Below are 22,514 nucleotides of genomic sequence, written 5' to 3'. Positions count from 1 at the left end.
AAGGAATATTTAAATGATTGTAAGAACCCATTTTTATTTCTGCCCTAAGGTTAGTGGGCTGCCCTTGTAAATGGGCCTAAGGCCGGCCCAACATATAAGTTCTTAGGTCTGCCCTAAACCTAAAGTCCCTTACTATTCTCAAAAAAAGCTTTGTCCTTGCCTTGAGCCACAGTCGTCTTTACCTCTGCTAGGGTTCCGACGTTCTTCAGATTCACGTTTGGCTTGGCCATTGTTCTGCTCACTTGCGAATCGGGCTCTAGGAGCTGCTGTGGTTCTTGTTCGTGCCCAAAAACCCAACTGTTAGCCTTTTCCAGGTACGGGAAGTTAGGGTTCTGGTTTCGAGTCCTCCTTTGGAACTGTTTATGGTTGATTGTTGATTGCATGGTTGAATCTGTCGTTTTGATGTGTGGAAGTACTTTGCATGTGTTATTTGATCGGAAAACATGGCGGTTACAGGTGAAACAACGGCGAGATCTGTAAATCTCGCCCAGGCGACCCAATCTCGCCTAGGCGAGACAAGCAAGGGCTCACCTTGGCCAGTTCGCAGGAAAAGTCGCCCAGGCGACTCGCTCAACTTTTGAGCGAGCAGGCAACTCGCCCAGGCGAGAGGGATCTCGCCTAAGCGAGATCCCGTGTTGCTCATGCTCCTACTCTTGTGCCCTCGCCTAGGCGGAGGGGGAGCTCGCCTGAGCGAGACTCCTCTGCCTGAGCGAGGTGCTGGGCGAGACTGTGCTATGATTTGGATGTTTGATGGTTCCCGAGTGATCTATTTTGGTTAAGTATGATTGTGTGATGATGGACATGTGTATAATAGAGTATTTTGTATGTTTGGTATGAATTATGAATGACGTATGACGGGTTAGGTATGGTCTTGGCATGAGAAATTAATGAGTGGTTTGAAACTAAAGGGACACATTATTGTTATGAGATGAGGCCCTATACTCATGAAGGGGTGGTGACCAATGGTAAGAATTAAACATGCGATACAAATGAGGTGTCATCGTGTTGAGATGGACGTGGGAATGTGGACATGATTAATATTCTCCTATTGTGGTTTTATGCTTGCTGGATTTGTGTCAGTGCGTAAGTCCTTGAGGATCTTTAGGTGAGGTTCCCAGGGCTGTGCTTCAATGGTCGGGACGTAATCCCATGGCCTTGTTAGTGGGTGTCCATGGTGGTGCCCCATCTGTATAACTAAGTAAGGATTCAAGGTAAGGACTGTATCCTGACACTCTAAGGGGCCAGTTAGTCTCATTTAGAGCGGACTGACTCCTGTGGTGAGAGTAGCAGGAGGCCTGAAATTCATTAAGGGCTAACCTTGTGGTGAGGGAGTTTTGATTCATCGTAACACTTGTAACACATAGCTCGGGGATGAGCAGCTCAGGTTCGAGCAGAGGTATCCACCACAAGTGCATGCATCCGCTGAATCCGACTAAGTTATACGTCTCCGGATGAGTCGAGTCGAGTCGTAGTGTATTGATTGAGGGTCATAACATGTTTGGTTGATTATTTGGATGTGAGATGATGAAAATGCTTTTGACTTTATGATGCATATGTTGTTGGCTCTAGCTTACCCGTTTCGTTGCATGGTTGTGTTGTATGTGGCTATTCTTTCTTGCGATGATCATCGACTTGGTTGATGGGAGCAGATGGGCGAAGTTCTCGTGGTCAACAGAGGAATGGTGATTCCACCGCTTAGTCGTCGGGACTGGATCTTACACTTCTCTTCTTGATGTCTTCTTTAGGGCTATGGCCCCTGTATTCGTTGCCATTAGACTGTAAACTCTTAGTTAAAACTGTTATCCTGCTTTTGTTGGCATCGTGGTGTGCTTGGTTTTGTAGGAGTGATGTCGGGAACTCCAAGACTGCGTGATTTTACTATCTTATGTGGGACGTTTCCTTTAATTGTGTTTATAAATTAAATGGGATATTACAATGATCATGATATAAAGTTTTATATTATCAGTAATAACAAATAAAAAATAAATTGAAAGAGGACAAAAATATAAAAAGAAATAAAAAGAAAAGAAAGAGAATAAAAAATAAAAATAAGAAAACAAATATATTTACCTCATGAGTAATCAACTTAAAACGGAAGACAAAAACCTCCCAAAAAAACAAACTCAAAAAAAAAAATCCTAATAACTACAATACTAACCAAAAAAAACACATATAGTTCAACAAATGACAAATTTTTACAAGTGATTTTTCACAAAATTATTGTTTTATGTTAAAAAGATAAATCAAGGATAATTAAGAGGGACAGGTAGGATAAAGCGAAAATGGCCTTATCAGATTAGTGTTTGCTTTGATTTTGTAACCATTACAACACAACGTATTTATTTGTCATATCAGATTTGTTACAACAAGAGCTTTCCTAATTCATGCCACGATATACAAATTATGTTCATTCTCAATTTTATCACACTTATAATAAGTTGAAATTAGAGTTAGCAACAATAATATAGACTACAAAAACAACCAAATTAACTTATAAATATTAACATTAATTAAATGATAATGTTATATTAGAATTAACTTAACCGACAATAATACATATAAAAGATTAGTTTTTCTTAGCAATGTTAAAAAACATAAAATTATTTTTAAATGATTTAGTTACTAATAAAGTTGACTTAACTAACTTTAAGTTGACACTAATTATTTTTAATTTATTTAATAAATAAATATTTGTATTAGTATTAAATTGGCATCTACTAAACCAATACTAAATGTTAAATATTAATATAGTCAACTTAGACAGAAGGCAACACTATTTATTTCTACCTTTTTTTCAATAAGTAAAAATATTTATATTAACATTAGCATAATTGACATTAATTTTATTTTATGTTAATATTTATATTTTTTTAAGTTAATAAATCGACATTCATTTATATGTTATAAATTTGTAGCTTTTACGATGGTGAATAGAGACCGTAATTTACTTTTAATTTAAAGTCTTGGATTTAAAGACAAAAAGTCTCTTTATTCACAGTTTTCTTTCTCGCTCTCTATATACATTTTCTTGCATTAATAAAGCGAGAAAGTAAATTACGGTTTCTTTCTCGTTTTCATTCACAATCATTTTCTTCATTCACACTTATCTTCACTCATCTTCTTTGTGAATACTTTTCTCTTTCATCTATACTCTTTTTTTTCATCTCCTTAATCTACTACATTTTTTTTTATAAATCATTATTAGCAGCATCAGCTAAACTAACACAAATTAAATTAATATTTAAAATAAATTTTATTTAGTAATACCTTAGTTGACGCTAAACTGTCTTAATTAAAAATTAATAAAAAGTTAGCATCGACAATTTTATAGTCGATTATTGCATGTGCGAAACAAATCTGATGTTATTGACTGGATAGTATAAACTTTTACTTTGTTAACTAACATTAAATGTCTATTTTCCTGTAGAGGTAAGAATGGAAACCTAGTTGTTAGGGATATATATATATATATATATATATATATATATATATATATATATATATATATATATATATATATATATATATATATATATATATATATATATATATATATATATATATATATTGCAGTCTGTTACGTCTGTATATTTCTGTTATTCATGTATTACTATATATAAACCTTTGTATTAATACCTTATGTAATAAATTCATTCTCAAAGTTTCTCTTTCATGCTTTCTTCTTCTACCACTTTGCCTAAACCTCACACCAGTTCACAAATATACCCATGAAGCCTTTTACATTTCTTGAAAGGATTTAGTTACAATTGGTTGCAAAATGAAAAAGTAGCAGCGTGAGGAAAAGGAAAAGAGAGATTATAAAAATAGGATGCAAATGAATGAGGGGAAAACAAAGTTCAATAAATGAAAATACTAAAGTTTCAAGAAATAATAAGAAATAATTATATTCATTTAATATGCGTACAAGAAATGGAATTTAATAAAATTACCAGTAAGATGTGTTGTAAAATATGGGGGACAGAGACATATATTGAATACATAATCCAACAATAGATGGAGAAGGTGGAATTTTGAATATATGAAAGAAGAGCCAATTTGAATGTGAAAGACTTTTAAGCAAACGAAGGTATCTGACAAAAATTTGTTCAAGTTTTTCGAGTTTTTTTTAGATAAAATTATTTATTAAATTATCAAAATTAATTTCATTTAACATTTTTTTAATATATAACAAGACTAATATGTGTAATTTTTTTATATATTTTTAATCGTTATCATGAGTTTGAGAATCAAACTTATATTCATCATTAACTATTTTTCTTCCTCTATTGTTGATTTCACATATATCTATATTATTATTATTATTATTATTATTATTATTATTATTATTATTATCTTGTTCATTCAAAGAACACCTAATTGTATTTTCTAATTCATATTTCTTATCTATGTTTATAAATGTATTCAATGTCTTTTTGTGATGCAATTAAAGCTTCAACTTTTTCCTTCTTTTGGATTTTCTAATAGTCTTATTCAAATTTTCTAGTTGACATATCTATATAATTTTATATGAAATAAAAAAAATTATAATATATAAAATACTACTAAAAATAAGTATATAAAAAGAATGAGTTAAGACAATAAAACATGGTTCCAGTTGTCAAGAGAGTAAACTCGATCGTGAACTTGTAGTATCTTGAAGTCTCGAGTCACTTCATATTTCTCAAGTCTCAAATGTTTCATAAACATGCAAAGTTTATTTTGAGATTAATCATTAATAAAAAATAATTTAAAAAAAATTATTGTTTCTCAACTAGAACACTAAACCCTAATCTCTAAACAAAACCATACAAAAGAAACACATTTCTTATTTATAATACTAATAAAAATTTAATAAATAGAATAAAAACAACATCAACACAGATAAAAAGAAAAACATATTAACCATGAGAATAAAAATATTGGTACGCACAGTTGTATAAGATTTAAGGAATGAAATCTTTCAAAACCTTCAAAAGAATAATTCTAAAATAGAAGAAAGCAATGAGGGGAAAAAAGTGAAATTAGTAGATGAGAAGTCACAAAGAGATAAAAGAAGAAAATAAAATCAAAATTAAAGTCACATAGAGATAAAAGAAGAAAGGAGAATCAAAATTGAAGTCACGTAGAGATGAAATAAAAAATTAATATTAAAATTGAAGTCACATGTAGATAAAAAAGAAAATATAATCAAAATTACATTCACATAAAAATAAAAGAATAAAATATAATCAAAATTGAAGTCATAGAAAAATCAAACAAGAAAATAGAATAAAAATTGATTATAAGAAAATAAAGATAACTAATCTTTTATTTTCCTAAAAAAATTTATAATTTATTGGAAAAAAGTTTTGACTCATTAAATATCATTTTTAATACTAATAAAATGTAGTAGACACTAATAAAAAATTAATTAAAAATTATTTTCAAACATAAACTTATAATTAATTTAATAGAGGTATATTAGTACTAATATTTTTGGCCTTTTTTTAAACATAATTTTATAATTAATTTAATAGTTAAATATTAGTACTAAAAATAATTAGGCCTTAATTTGCACTAAAAAAATTACCTTTGATTTAGACTACTAGGTGCTTTTTGGTGTCCACTTTAAGTTAACTTTTGCAATAATAATTCACTACAAGAAAATGTTTCATTAACAACTCATTTTAGTAACCAATTATAATTTTTTATTTATAACAATGACTATTTCTATAACTAATAATTTTTTATTTTGTAAATTTGTATATAAATTAGTCACTACAGTGACTACCAACAAAATTAATTACAATTATGGATAAAAAATTATAATTGGTCTCTAAATTGATTTCTATAATTTAACTACCAAAGAAAGTTAGTCACTAAATATTAGCTACCAAAGTTTTTGATATCAAAGGAATTTATTTCTAAATTAGTTTTGAATTAATTAGTGGCCAATTTAACCACCAATTATAAATTTTTATTCATAATAGTGACTAATTTTATAACCAATAATTTTTTATTTTGTAAATTGGTATCTAAATTGGTCATTAACTAACAACTTTTGGTCACTAAAATTGGTTGTTAATGAGGAATTTTCTTGTAGTGAACATTGTTTGAAAAAAAAAATATTATTTTTTGGCTCAATGGGGTAGCGAGAGATATTTTTTACTTTTATGGATAAAAAAAGATAGTCACACATTATTTCAAATCCCGACTGCTTTATTTTTAAAAGATTAACTCTATGACAAAATTTGATGGTCTCAACATGATTCCCCATTTCTTTTCTTTCTTTATTTTGTCCTTTTTGCTTAAATTATCCTTTCAAGTTTTCATTTTAGCATACCTTTTTCTTTTTAAATTGTGACCCTCTTTATGTAATTAGTCATCATATGCAATTGAGATAGTATATTCTTATCATCCCTTTGCCTTGGCTTCTTTTGATATTCAGATGAAATTAATATTTTTATCTTTACTTTTTTTACCAACAATATATAAATGTTAAATTTACATATTATTTATATTAAAAAAAAAAACAAACTCGATTTACTAATGACCTATATTCATCGATAATTGTAAAAATCAATTAGTAATAGCATTTTTCAATGGATTACCGACAAACAAAAGTTGTTGGTAAAAGTCCATTAGGTACATTTAGCGATGTATTCATCCTTCTAGCATTTATAGATTGACAGAAAATTTATGAATAATATTTACTTCGGTGGTGATTATTTATTTGCTTCAAATTCAAATATATTTTTATTCTTGTAAGTGCTTTAAATCTGTCAATCCTATTTTCATACTAGAACTCGTGAGAAAATTAAACAAAAATAAACATAAAGTTCATTCAATATCATTAATAAATTTTATCACAAAAAACTACGGTTTCAAATAATTTCCATATTAAAGACGTCGTTATATATATAATTTTTTGTAGTGATTCAAAATTACAAAATGAACTTCAACAAAGAGTTTCCATTACCACTATTTAGTTCCAACACCCGCATGTATTAGAAAAAAAAAAAAACAAAAACATCCACACAAATCATGTCCAAATAACAACCTATTAATCAGAAAAAATATATATATACAAAGAGTCATCCCCAACACCATTCACCTGCCCAAACCATCACAAATCCATCCCCTCAACCAAAAATCACCAACCACACATTAAATTATCTCCATTCATTAATCTTCATTACTATACAGAAACAAAACACATACAAAAAATAAAGCACTAAGAGATTCATCAAACGGAGAATAGAGAAGACATCAACGACGTGGCTGATGTTTGCCGGAGAGAGAAACAAATTGGGGAACAAACATTTGCACAAGGGTGAGGAAGACAACAGCGTGGCCACCTGACGATGCTTCCGATCACATCATAGAGGCATTGGTGGAGGAGGCGAGATCCACAAGAAGAAGAAGCTCTCGCGTTGTGGAAGAAGAGGTAAACTGGGCATTCGCAAGGTGACTGAGGGGCTTCCCTAATGTTTGATGTTGTCGATAACGAACGACGAAGGCGTGACGATAAGCATGGTCACAAGATTCGGTAACGACACTCATGAAGGAAAGAGCTCACGAAAAGGTGAAATAAACATCTGAATCAAGGTTTGGAGAGAAGTAAAAATAATTAGGATTTTTTATGTAATGAATCTTTGTATTGGGTTAGCATGCGGCTTAGTTTCTCTTTTCCCACATCATTAAAATTTTATTATTATTATTATTTAGTTTTGCAAATGTTATGTTTTTCTATAATCTTAAATCAATAATTAATTCTGATTGAATGAATTAATTAAAATTTAAATAAATGGAATACAATTTTTGCTATAAATGAATTAAGTAATTAATTAACTCAAATTAAAAAAAGTAATCAAATATCAATAATTAATGATGGAAAAAATCTTACACCATAAAAGAAAGGAAATTTAGAATAAATATTTTTTTTATAATTAAAATTATTTTTATCACTAAAATTTAAATAAATATATTAATTAATTAACACAAAAATTACAAGAGTAATAAAATATCAATAATTATTGGTGAGAAAAATCTTATAATATAAAAGAAAAAAAATTGAAATACATATTTTCCTATAATTAAAATTACTTTTATTAATAAATTTAAATTAAATAATTAATTAATTATCACTAAAATTAAAGGAGTAATTAAATATCAATAATTAATATTAACAAAAATTTTATACTATAAAAAAACAAAATATGGGATAAATGTTTTTTTATAATTAAAATTATTATTATCAGTAAAATTTAAATGAATTAATTAATTAATTAAAAAGTTATTAAAAGAATAATAAACTATGAATAATTAATGGTGATAAAAGTTCTACACTATAAAAGAAAAAAGATTTAAAATAAATATTTTTCTATAATTAAAATTATTTTATCAATAAAATTGAAATGGATGAATTAATTAATTAAAACAAAAATTAAAAGAATAATAAAATATCAATAAGTAATGGTGAAACAAATTATATACCAGAAGAAAGAAAATTTGGAATAAATGTTTTTGTATAATTAAAATTATTTTTATCAATGAAATTTAAATGAATTAATTAATTTATTAATACAAAAATTAAAAGAGTAATTTATAGATATATCAGCTTTCATTTTAAAATAAAAATATAATATATAAAATTTTTAAAAAAAATCAATAAATATAACTTATTAATTAAAAGTAAAAGTCTTTTTCTCTCTCACACACTCTCACTTTTTCTCCCTTCCTCTTTTCACTCACGTTTCGAGGCAAGTGAGTTAAGTTATGGTTAAATCTGTTGGTGGTTGTTTGTTTTCTCATCCTTATTGCTTCAATAGTTTGGCTAACTACTCTCATCAACTCTTCAAACTCTCGGTGAGAATTTATTACATACATTTTTCACTTATATTCAATTAATGCATGTTTTATATATCATAATATGTGGCCTTTACTTTGCTATTTAATGCACTTGGAGATATGTGTACGTCAATAAAGCACACTGGGTTGGCTTTGATTCGATTTTATGATATAATAAACTTGCATGGCCTGAGAACTAGTTTCAATTGAAGAAGTAATTGCGTGGTAATGTAGAGCATATCACCGTGTGTGTATATAATTAATATATATATATATATATATATATATATATATATATATATATATATATATATATATATATCGACTTTTAATAGAAGAATTAGCAATAGCAACGAGTATGAAGAAATTTGAACAAGTAATCAAACAAAATCAATGACATCAATGACTGATTATGAAGAAGAAAATAGTCAATTCAACCCCTATATAATATGTTTGATCGAAAGACGATATGACAAGATTTCCATTATTCTAAATTTAAAGAAAAAAAGAAGAAGACATATTAAAAATTAAAAAAAATTAAGATTCTCATAATGAAAAGTTCAAAAAGAAAAAGAAAAAAGAACAAGATGACAAATTTGATAAAAGATGGATAATTTTAAAAAAGAATCTTAAATAATAAAAAAAATAAAAATGTAAATATATATATATATATATATATATATATATATATATATATATATATATATTGTCTTCATTCATAATTTGATTAAATTGATGATTTAATACTATAGGATCGTATGCTTAAAAGTCAACGCACAGCATTCATGTATACACACATTTCAAACATGCATAATATACCACATTTCTTATACCTTACGCGCATCATCAAAATCCATGTGTGGTATTTATTGTTTTGACACATTTTTATAGATACTCTCATTGTCTTCTGATTTCTCTTCTTAAACATGAAGTTATTGGCGTTTTGGCTTGCATGTGCTCTTGCTCTTCTAGCTTCTTCCCTGGCTTCAGCAGCCATTGTTGAACAAACTTTCAGAGTAAACTTTTCTCATATTTGATAGAGGCATAAAATATTCAAAAGATCTATACATGCCTTTAGTTTCATTGTGGAACTTATAACTTTGTATCAAAATGATTTTTTAACATTTAAATTTCAACATTTTTCTCTTACAATTTAAGACGTTATTTTTTAAATATTTTATTTTTATTTTTTCATTATTTTGTATTTCAAAATCAAATAAAAAATGTCACCTTAAATTATAAAAAAATTGTTAAAATTTAATAATTTAATTGTCAAAATATCACATTATGAATCTAAGACGAATGTTTATGTTATGGCAATTTCATGTATTTCAGATTCAGAACACGATCATCAAACGCTTTTGCAAAGAGCAAGTGATTGTCACGACGAATGGACTTTTCCCTGGACCAACCATAAATGTGACTGAAGGAGACACTGTAATTGTCCATGTTCTCAACGAGGGACCATACGATATCACTCTTCGTTGGTAAACAATTCATACTTTAGCAAACACACATCGAAAATTAAGAGAAATTTTTTTATTTGATAAACAAATAATGCATCTTTGAGGTTGAAATTTGGAAGTAAATGTGCAGGCATGGAGTGTTTCAGTGATTTAGTAATTGGGCAGATGGTCCTGAATATGTAACTCAGTGTCCAATTCCTACAAAAAGTAAATACACTTACAAATTCAACATAACACAACAAGAAGGAACACTATGGTGGCATGCTCATGCAACATATCTACGCGCAACTGTTCATGGTGCTTTCATCATTCACCCTCGTTCAGGCCAATCTCCGTTTCCTAAACCGTACAAACATGTTCCTATTATATTAAGTACGTTCTAATTTCATTTCTTTTATATACATATCCTTAACAAGACTGCTATAAGAACTTTCGTTAGTTTGTTATTGTGTTTTGAAAATTTTCTTTTACCTTTATATATAACACATTTTCTTTATCTACCATGGAAATCTAGCTCATACACCATCTTATATTCTGCAATACATCAAATATCGTAATTCTGTTCATAATTATTATTTTTTAATTTAAATGCAGGAGATTTGTATAATTCTAATGTTGAGGATATTCCAGCCAAAGCACTGGCTACTGGTGGTGACCCAAACACATCTTATGCCTTTACAATCAATGGTTTGACCAGCGATCTTCTCAACTGTACTGAAGATGGTACGTTGGCTTCATTAACTACAGCTAAAAAAGTGATTATTACGCACATAAATACATGATAAGTAAATTTAATTTTTGAAACAACAAAATTATTATTATAGTCTCTAAATGTGCAACAAAAATTCAAATTGATCTTTTGAATATAATGCAGAGACATTCAAGATGAAAGTCAAGCAAGGAAAGACGTACATGCTTCAAATGATCAACGCTGCACTCAATTACGACCTTTTCTTTAAGATTGCAAATCACAACTTCACAGTTGTTGCCGTCGATGCCTCATACACCGAACACTACGATACCGACATCATCGTTATTGTCCCTGGTCAGAGTGCTGACGTGTTATTCACAGCGAACCAACCCATCGGTTCGTACTACATGGTAGCCTCTCCTTACGTTACTAATATCCCTCGCTTCGACAGGAACATAGTTCGTGGTACAGTCATTTACGACAATGCGCCAACATCATCAAAGCCCACAATGACAATTCTACCACCATTCAACGACACAGAAACGGCTTTTAAATTCTACGGCAACGTGAGGAGCAAGGTGGGGGCCCCACACTGGGTTCCGATGCCACTTAAAGTTGATGAACACATGTTGGTTACCATTGCGCTTAACCTAGAACTGTGTGATTCCAAGAATGCTTCCAATAACACGTGTGCTGGCATATTTGGTCAAAGGATTTCTGCTAGTATGAACAACGAGTCGTTTGAGATCCCCGCGGGTTTAAGGATGTCTATGTCGGAAGCGTTCTACAACAATGTGAGTGGAGTGTACACTACAGATTTCCCTGACAAGCCTCCACTTATGTTTGACTTCACCAAACTGGACAATGCTTATAATAAGAGCTTTCTATTTGCTCCAAAATCAACCAAGGCGAAGAAACTCAATTTCAATTCAACTATAGAGATTGTGTTTCAGAATACAGTGTTTCTTGAGGGGCAAAACCACCCTATGCACCTTCATGGTTATAACTTTCACGTTTTGGCTCAAGGGTTCGGAAATTTTAACAACGACACGGATAGAGCCAAGTTTAATTTGGTGAATCCGCAATTACGTAACACTGTTGGTGTGCCTCAGGAAGGATGGGCTGTTATTAGATTCCGAGCAGATAATCCAGGTATTGACTCTCGGTTGTTTCAGTTACTTGTTATTTGACATTCATAAACTTTCAAATCAAATAAACTAAACTAAATATCATGCAAGTAAAAATTAAAGTAACATTGTTCAGATATGGCTGTATATACGAATTAGACTATATACGGTGACATACTCTAATGAGTTGGTTTACTTACAGAGGTTTGGCTGATGCATTACCATATGGAAGATCATGTTCCGTGGGGACTAGCAATGACTTTTGAGGTTGAGAATGGACCAACGCCTTCAACTTCAGTCCCTCCACCACCTGCTGATCTGCCTAAATGTTATCCAAGTTCTGGATTGAACTTACAAATATTTGATAAAAAGAATTGACACCATCTCTCTCTCATTTTCTAGTTGTGACGTGAGTGTATCTTACGTTAATGTAATATCGTTGAATGTGCAAAACCAAATCGAATCTTGCTAACAAAAATAAATTGTATTAGCAATCTTTAAGAATTTCAAATGGAAATAATGTTATAACCGACATTTAATAATATTTAATAGTACTGCTGATCTGACAAGAAGTTTTTCAAATAATAATATTTATACTTCATAAATTAGTAGTATTAAATAATTGATAATAAAAGAGATTTTCAAATAACTTAATATAAGAGTACTATTAAGCAATACAGGGCAAGAAACAAAATAATATTTTCAAATATAGATGAATAATATCTAGACAAAATATAAAAAAAAAATTGCATGATTTAATTCAATGTCAAATATAGATAATAAGAGTGGCAGATGAAAGCTCCATTTTCCCTGAAGATAAAAATTACCTTTCTCTGATGCACAAGTATCCTTAATATCGCTACTAAATATCTTATTCGGATCACCCCAATCAACAGCTATGACTCGTTTTGCTAATTTGATCCGTTCAACTTTTGAATGCCCTGAAAAAGAAACATGAAGCTTAGTTATTTCAGAACAAAAATACTAGGCAAATAAAATAAATACTTGGTAACTGTTCATACATTTGGCTAATAAATTTACCCTGTGTCTGACTTTTGTGGAATAAATACGTTCCACACAAATCCAACAAATCTAACAGATGAAAACATATCTCTTATTTCAAGTATGCTTTACATGCATCCCTGTTTAGTCAACTAATCAGAGGTCAAGATATCCAAAAATATTTATTTCAAGTTTTTTTAATTTTGTGCCTCAAACCTTGAAAGGAAGATTTCTCACGATAAGCTTCCATTTTTTATGTCTTGGAACCCTGACCCACATACAACAAAAAGTTGTTAAAAAACAAATATCTCATTCAAGATCATACACAGTAAACAGGGAAGTAAACTTCACCTAAAAACAATTAAAATTTATAGGATAAAAACAAATTAACTTGCACGTGTTTTTGTTTTCAGAAACGTGGTCATGGCAAGCAGTGGATTTTACTGCATAGCAATGGATTTTACTGCATAATTATGTTTTAAAGAGAAAGACTATATCTATATATAACACTTGCAAGTTGCATAGTACTATATGTTCGGAATCTTTTCACTTAACAACATTTATTTTTATTTTCTTCTATGAACTAAATAAAAATAAGGAGCACATTCTTTTAGAAAAAAAAATCTAAAAAATATTACATTACATAAATATAAATATGTTTTTAACTATTTAACTACATAAATATAGGTATACCTTTCACCTGCTATGGGTTTCCAAAGCCATATGCAAAAACTGGCAATCCAAGCATGATTTCCATCGGAGTACTCCTAGGATAAAACAGTCTATGAACATTGGAATAGTGTCTATGTCTGCACTTCAGGCTCCCTGCAGGCATCTGTGGATTGGAATTATGAGAAAACATTAGCAGAGTGGAATGGAGATATCTTATCTTAAAGAAATTTGAGATTTAAAAGAATATATAAATGAAACTTAACAGGATATATGATATTTCTTTCTGTAACCAAAATATTATGGTTGAATTCCATAGGGTTAGGCATTCATCCTTGAGGAGTATGTGCTTTCTGAACTTGACTATCTTTTTCGCTTTAATTCCATATCCATAACATGTTTACTTAAATGTCATGCCCAAACATAACTATACTCATTATTTGGTGAAAAAATGCAGCAGTCAAGCAGGTTTGAATGCAAGTGCAAAGAAAGTGTATCCTTATGCGAGACTAGAACATATGAGAGAACGAATTTCCATAAAAAAGCTTACTTCCCCTGATTAAAAGCCTCATGCATGTGAACAACAGTTCTCCACGACTTCATTTCTTACTATTGTAATTTCATCTTCTACAATTTGAAATCATTTCTAACCCGAAGATGCTGGTGAAAATCATTTCAATGCACATAGTAATCTTAAAAACATGACTTGCTTGATGGCATTGGAATTTGAGAAAAAATTTGTATGCATCAGGATAAGGAATGGCTGAGATTTTCCCAGGACATTCATGTGCTAAGGGATGGTAATATATTTATCGTCTGCTTAACAATTAAGACTTTCTTTTTGCTTCGTCTGTCTGTCTCTCTCCTCTCATATATGTCACAAATGTTGTTTGCTCAGGTTTTCATAGGACATTCATTTACAATGTGTTATGTAAGGTAGGTTAATCTACTAAACAACAATAAAGGTTTATAACACATAAGAACAAGCAGAGCAACCAATGAGTTTCTTAATGTATGATAGAAAGAAAAAAACATCACATTTTCAACACAATTGACAGTTAAGACGTACGCATCCAAGCCAAGTAAAGAGGGTGACAGAACAGAGAGTTCCAATGACAATCTATCACCTTCCAGAAGGGTTGATATTTACGTGCATCATCACCATGAACAAATTTGGTTGCAAGTTTTGCCTTGTACATATCGTTATATACATGGCACTGACAAGCTCACACCACTATAAACTTTTTTTAAGTACTAGCATTATGGGATCTATTGACTTCCTAACATACTACGTTTTCTTCCAAAATGTGACATTGAAAACAAATTTTTTTTTCACCTCTTTCTCCTGTTTGAGCTCGAGAATCTGGATAAAATCCATTTATTGGAAAGAAACATTCTTCTGAGACAAATCCATGACAAATCCAAATAAGATCAATAAATCCAGTGGAACATATAGGAGCTATTACATCCAAGACAGAACAATTATAATTCCACTGACATAAGCATTGGCGCAGAATACAAGGCAAATAAAATTTTCAAATTACAACTCAAGCAATCTGAGAATCTTCCCTGTCGCAGCAACAATGAGATTTCGGAATCGCGAGATGCGACTGAATAGACTCTCAACTTGACCCGGCTGTTTTATGATGATCTTTTATTTTTGTCTTCAGAGTATAAATTTTCATGATTATCATTATTGTGTTGCAATAAATCCTTTTTTTTTAATTTTCTTTTATCTTTATATGATTTGTCCAGCACATAGCACATAGAATAGGAACAACGCATCCAAAAAAATACCTAGACACACATGAAATAACATTTTCGATTGTCACCCTACTAAACCCTAAAATTGTTTTCTATCCCATTTTCATCCAAAACATCCCAAAAATTAGGGTTGAAAAATACCTGAATCTGATGTTGCACGGTCCTTTCACCTCCAATTTCGTTAAAACCTTGTTTCTTCACAGCATTATGTTTCTGTGAATGAAACATGTGAGCGAATGTGGAATTTGAGTTGGAAGGAGTTTCTGACTTTTACGTTTTTTAATTCAGGTTGTTTCGCGGGTCTTGAGTCTCGTAGTTACGTTGGAATGCGCAGATTTAGTATTAATTGGGTCACATGTGTGCGCATAGCATTTATGATCTATCAAAAATATATGGCTTAAATAGTTTTTAAGTTTATTTAGTCTTTATTTTTTTAAAATATTTAAAATGGTTTTAATTTTTGTAATTTGTTTTTTTAGATACCGTTTAAATTATTAATGAAAGGTGAATAGTAATTATCACGTGCTATTTTGTGATTTTTTTAATTGTTGAATTTTTAAAATTTTAAAAATGTTGTTCACGTGTCAAGTCAGTCTTGTTACACGTAATAGTATCTCGTGGTTTATATTCAATTTGGTCCTAATTTCATTAATTTTGTTCAATTTAGTCTCAATTTTTGTGATTTTTATTCAATTCAGTCCAATTTTGTCTTTATCCAAAATAACCAAATTTATTTTTTATATAAATTGTATATCGAAAATTTTATTTTTATTAAAATTCACATTTATTTTAAATATTTCTTTTATTATTTTATACCAAACCTAACTATATTTTTGGAGGGAAATTATCATATATGTTTGATTTTTTGTACATGTAAAATATAGGGTTAAAGTTAGTTTAAAGAAAAAATTCTTCATTAATTTTAAAATTAGAAGGGAAATTCTTCATTATTTTTTAAATGATTCAATACAACATTTATATAGAAATTAAATTTGGTCAATTTGGAGAGGGGCAAAATTAGGACTGATTTGAACAAAATTTACGAAAATTGGGACTAAATTAAACAAAATTAACGAAAATTAGGACCAAATTGAATATAAGCCACGTGTTACAATGCTGACTTAACACGTGGACAAAACTTCTAAAATTAAAAAAAATATATAAAAAAAACACGGAGTGACACCTGACAAATACTTTTCACCTTCCGTTAACGATTTAAACAGCGCATGCAAAAATGACTACATTGACCACAAATTACAAAAATTAGGACCATTTTGAACATTTTAAAAAAAATGAGGATCAAACGAAACAAAATTCGTGAAAATTGGGACCAAAAAGGTATTTAAGCCTAAATATATTAAAAAAAAGTATTTGAAACACTCTGATCCATACACTTTAAACCGCATTTAGATTTAATCTATAACAATACATAAAGATGATTCCTTCTTTTCTGTCCACATTTCAAAATATCAGTTTTACCTTTTAAAATATAATTATTAAATTTTTGAAAATTGATCGTTACTTTTACAAGCTTTTTTATAAAATTGTGTATCTCTATTTTTTCTCTTTCTCTCTATTTATCAAAAGTTATTCTTTCAAACTTTTCTGATATATTTCACTTTATGTTTAAATTTTAATAATCTAATTTTATTTTATACATTAACTTAATAACATTATATTATCATCGACTACTAATATAATATCACGTAGATTTAAAACAATAATAATAATAATAATAATAATAAATAATTAAATAATTAAAAAACGTAATGCTGAAACATTAGATTTAATATCGCTAGTTACAATAATAATAAATAATTAAAAAATAATATTAATAATAAATAAAAATATTAATACTAATTTATTACTCATTTTATTTAGTTTAAATAATCTTTTTATTTCATTAATTTTTTTCTTATATTTTTTTCTCTATCGAATTAGTGACGACTAAATTGATGATTAATGTTAAATACTAATATAGTCAACTTAGTTAACTTTAGGCAACATTATTTATTTTCAATCTTTTTTAATAATTAAAAATATTTGTATTAGTGCTAGTCTAATCGAAGTTAATTTTATTTCTTTTTAATATTTATATTTATTTAAGTTAGTCTAGACTAAGTTAACACTAATTTATATGTTATAAATTTGTGTATCTTCAAGATAATGAATAGAATTGTAAATTACTTTTATTTCAAAGATTTAAAGAAGGAAAATATCTTCATTCACATTTTTTTTTCTCGTTATCTATATAAATTTTATCACACTCATCTCTTTCATCAAACTTATCACCTTCATCCACACTCTTCTCTTCATCTCCTTAATCCACACTCTTCTCCTTATCTCCTTTATCTACTACAATTTTCTTTTCCTTTTTTTTTATGGTCGAAGATGAAGACGTCGTACAATTTTTATATAACTTAGGTTTACTTAGTAAGTTGGTCTCTACAAGCCTTTTATTCGTTTTAATCCTTTTATTTGTTTTTTACTGAATTGAGTTCCTAGTTTTGTAAAAAAACTCAATGTGACCCTTTTCTTAAATTGATGTTAACATCAGTTGGAAGTGTTAAGTGTCAAAATTTAGGTCACCTTCTACCTTAGAATTCATTCTACTTTTGACATATGTCACTTCCAAGTAGAAGATGATCCATACTTTGACACATGGCATAAACAAATGGCACATCCAAATGACATTAACATTAATTTAACAAAAGTGACAACATTGAATCTTTTTTACAAAAATAAGGACTCAATTAAGTCTTCTTTTTAAAAAAAATAGACACTAGTGCAAAAACACTTTTTATAGCAACTTTTTATGACAATTATAATCCACCAGGTATACAAAATGGTGCAGCGACACAATTGTAAACAATGTAATAGTTTTTATACCGGTTGGAGCTAGAACATGTATAGAAAGTTGGAACGATGACACCTCGATAAAAAATACATACATTTTCTATACTGGTTAGACCTAGAACCGATATAGAAAGTGATGCAGTGACACTTTTGTAATGTTGGAGAAGACTTTCTATACTACTTCTGGTTATAATCGGTATAGGAAGTTATTTTTTTGTTATTTGTAAACACAAAAACAGAGGGTGTTTAGGGGTTCTTCTTCCATGCTTCTTCTCGGTCCAACACCCACTAACACATAAAACCCTTATAACGTCTCCCATTTGACGTCAGAATTTTAAAAAACCAACGTAATAAATGATCGGTGACAATTTTGTAACTAAAATCACAAAAATGACGTCAGCCCTCATTGTAACAAACCTCTAAATCGAATTTGACGTTGGCCCCCTCTTTAACAAATGTCAATTGACGTCGACCCCCTCTTTAACAAACTTCAAATGACATCGGTCCTTCTGTGACAAACGTCAATTGACGCGACCCTCTTGAAACATACGTCAATTGACATCAAGCCCCTCTACAACAAATGTCAATTGACATTAGTCCCATCTGTACAAATGTCAACTCGTTTTAAAAACATAAAAGAAACTGTGTGAGACCATTTGGACGAAATCTCTTTATTATTCTTGCTCTTTCTTGTTTGCACGAAAGGTCTCCTAGCAGTGAAGCTTCGTCTTCAACCCATGGAGCTTCATCTTCATCCCATTTCACTCCATCTTAATATTGTGGTGGTTGTTTGAGCTCAGGTTTTCATTCTCTCTTATTGGATTTCGCAAAGGTTGTTTTTTCTTCTTCTTCTTCCCCACTTTTAGGGTTTTGTAAAATAGCCTGTGTTTACAAATTACATATTAATCTCAGATTTAGAGTTGTGGTGGTGAAAAACTTCAAAAGATCATAACTTTTACTACAAACCTCGGATATAGACGCTCAAAAAATGAAAGTTGTTAGAAATTTTTAAAAATTCACTGTTTAAGGTATGTTTTTTTATTTTCGTAGTATTTCTCACTGATTTTTTTATACTTTACAACTATATTTGAGATACTCATTCTGGAAAACAATTTTGATGTATCTTGTATTGCATATTAATTTTCCATAGTTTCAGTGAAGGAAACTATTGACAAAATTATTTTAAAAAATAAACTCATAAATTGACGTTTGTTATCCTTACAACAAACATCAATTAACGTCTATTATAAATTGAATAGACGTTAATTGACATTTGTTTAGATGATAAACGTCAATTTAACATCACCAATTATGATTTTAAAACTTCAAAAAATGTCAAAAACTTAAAATATCATAGGTTAAAAGTCCATTTTGTGTTAGTGACCCTCAACTCACCTTCACTTCCCTCTCTTCTTCACCCGATCTTATCGAATCACACATCTTCATCTAATCCTGCCAGCCTCATTCTGGTAGTTGCAATTTTTGGCTATTAATATTTATTATTATATCTTTAAAATAAAATTGTTAAGTGAATGTTTTTTTTTCATGTGTGAAAGTATAATTTTGTTTTGGAAATAAGATAAAACTATTAAACAGATAAAAAAAAAACTATTTAAGGCTCAAGACTTTAAGTATTTAAGTTTTCATATAGGACTAATAATACTAATAATTGTAAGTGAGATACAGTTGTCATTGGTAAATTTAATACAAATCGACCGTCCACATGAATCTTGATTTAATGATATGCTTAGAATTTTTTTTTTAATTCATATCAAATGAAACAGATCTTAATATAATCTTCTTCTACAAAGATAATTACAATGCTTTGAAGAGTTTTATTAAATACCTATTTTATTTTCATACAACTCAGTCTAACTTGTATGTTTCTTCCTGTTTCTTCCTATCTCTTTCTGTATAAACATCTCTCACCATATCACATCTATTGCTTAATTTTCTTTCCTTATTATATCTCCCTTGTATTATTTTAAAACTAGGCTTGTGTAAAATAGTTAAAAATATTTTAATTGAAAATATAATATCACTTTTTATATATATAAAAAAACTCTTAAACTTGATAACTCCGTCTGATAGTGACTGATACGTACGTAGATGTTTACAATTTATCTTCGTGTTGGTGGGTACGTTTACAATTATGCAGTTGCAGCATGGCATTGATTTCCAGTTATTAAAATATTTCCACACTATTTGGTTTTTTATGCATAATAATTTGTGTATGACACTTGTCAAAGTAATACATAATACATTGAAATAATTCTGGTCTTGAAGCTTCCTTTGGCTCTTTACAACATAACTATGTCGTTTAAATGACGCATTCATTATAAAATATTGATACCTCGACCATTTTTTATCTATTTTCGTCAGGTTCTAGAATATTTCCGAAAATTAGATAAATTCCTTACACACACGGTGACTGTTATGAATCAATTATCAAAAGCTTTTTGATGGAAAAATAAGAAAAATAAAATAAAATGTTTTTTAATAAAACTAAAATTAATTTTATAATAACTAAATTTAATCATTTTTTTAAATTACAATTTACACACCATTCACTAAATAAGTAAGATAATAAGATATAAAAACCTCAATATTTAAGCATACTCTACAATAATAATCACAACCATATAGTAATCAATCATTAAAAATATACAAGCAAGTTCTTGAAACAAATTTAATCAAGGGGAACCGTAATACGTATATTGGAGATTGAAATTAGAGATATTTAATCCTCACATGGATATCTGTTTTCTTATGAAAACAAAAATAATAATTCAATAAGAAGTTTAATATTATTTTTTGGTTGCGTCGACGGGAATAATTTAATAAATTTTATGACAGGTTGGTAGTAGTCTAGTGTAGTTTGTACCAATAAAGTAAACGGTTTACCGGGTTTAATATAAACCAGCAAAGATTAGGATTGTTCTTGAAAGGATCAACAACTCATGTTTTTTTTTTTTTTAAATAAAGATAAAAAAACGCATTTCTAAACATTTTTTATATTATTTGTTAAAATTTATTAAAAACTATAAATGTTTAGTTTCATGACTTATTTTAAATCTATATATAATTTTTATAAATTTGTATGTTGACAAATAATTATGTATTTTAAAATGATGCAGATTACTAGTGAGTTACGTTTTGGTAGATGCCGAGGCCAGGCACGTGAAGGTGTGGTGGTAGAGTGAATACAAATAATTGAGAAGATGGTTAGAGATTTTTGGTATAATGCGTGGTTAGAGTTGAACTTGCAACTTGTTTTTGGTAGGTGAACTCAGTGATTTTTTTAAACATTCTTTGAATTTTATAACAGGTGAATGGTATGATGGAGTCAAAAGTCTTCTGCTCATGGATGAACAATGGACTTATGTAACTGTTGTTTTATTCATTGCAAATAATTCAGTCGCGTATGATGTCAACGCATAAAATATTAAACATAATTTTAAAATATTATCATTGTAAATACACCATAATCATTTTTATTACAACATTTTCTGTTATGTGTCCATAATCATATGATAAGAAATTTATAAATATTAATAGTTTTTAAAAATAGGATATTTTTACACAATAAATGCTAAAATTCATATATATATATATATATATATATATATATATATATATATATATATATATATATATATTATATTCACTTTTTTATCTATATTTATTTTCAATTTTATCCTTTAAATAAATATTTTTTTTAAATTAAAATAATTATTTTATCAATTTACTTTTTAAATGATTGTTTTTTTAAAATTCAACTGTTTTTTTATTTGAGTGTTTTTTTTAAACTAAACTATTTTTTAATTATAAAATTATCTTCAAAATAAATAAAATTTATTTATAATAAAGTAAAAAAATGTTTTAATTTTATAATAAGAATAATGATTTTATTTTATTTTTTAAATTGTACCCTCTAAATATCATTTCTTTAAATTAAAATAACTATTTTATCAATTCTACTTTTCAAGTGATTATTTGATTAAATTTAATCATTTGATCATTTTTTAAAAACTTAACTATTTTTTAATTATAAAACTACCTATTAAATAAATGAAAACTACATATATAAAATTACAAACTAAGAAAGGC

General features: G+C 28.7%; 1 protein-coding gene and 1 long non-coding RNA gene across 4 annotated transcripts; one reads left to right on the top strand and one right to left on the bottom strand.

The window, feature by feature from the left end:
* Window positions 1–10,751: 10,751 nt before the first annotated feature.
* On the bottom strand, window positions 10,752–15,899 carry LOC114183302. Of its 3 annotated transcripts, none has more exons than XR_003604340.1 (6): window positions 15,690–15,899; window positions 13,809–13,950; window positions 13,332–13,383; window positions 12,941–13,054; window positions 11,208–12,423; window positions 10,752–11,042 (listed from the first exon to the last, which is right to left on the bottom strand). It is a non-coding gene; the product is annotated as an uncharacterized LOC114183302 (long non-coding RNA). The 3 variants fall into 3 exon arrangements; XR_003604339.1 differs by having other exon boundaries at window positions 10,753–11,036; XR_003604338.1 differs by lacking the exon at window positions 10,752–11,042 and having other exon boundaries at window positions 11,086–12,423.
* LOC114183301 (laccase-24-like) lies at window positions 11,757–12,934 on the top strand. Its single transcript, XM_028070272.1, has 2 exons — window positions 11,757–12,138; window positions 12,316–12,934. Exons 1-2 carry the CDS (start codon window positions 11,757–11,759, stop codon window positions 12,489–12,491), a joined length of 558 nt encoding a protein of 185 aa, XP_027926073.1. The 3' UTR covers window positions 12,492–12,934.
* Window positions 15,900–22,514: the final 6,615 nt, after the last annotated feature.

Source organism: Vigna unguiculata, chromosome 5 (genome assembly GCF_004118075.2).
Source record: "Vigna unguiculata cultivar IT97K-499-35 chromosome 5, ASM411807v1, whole genome shotgun sequence".
NCBI classification, from domain to species: Eukaryota; Viridiplantae; Streptophyta; class Magnoliopsida; order Fabales; family Fabaceae; genus Vigna; species Vigna unguiculata.
The sequence above is the reverse complement of the archived record's forward strand: the minus strand, read 5'-3'. Positions and strand labels throughout refer to the sequence as shown.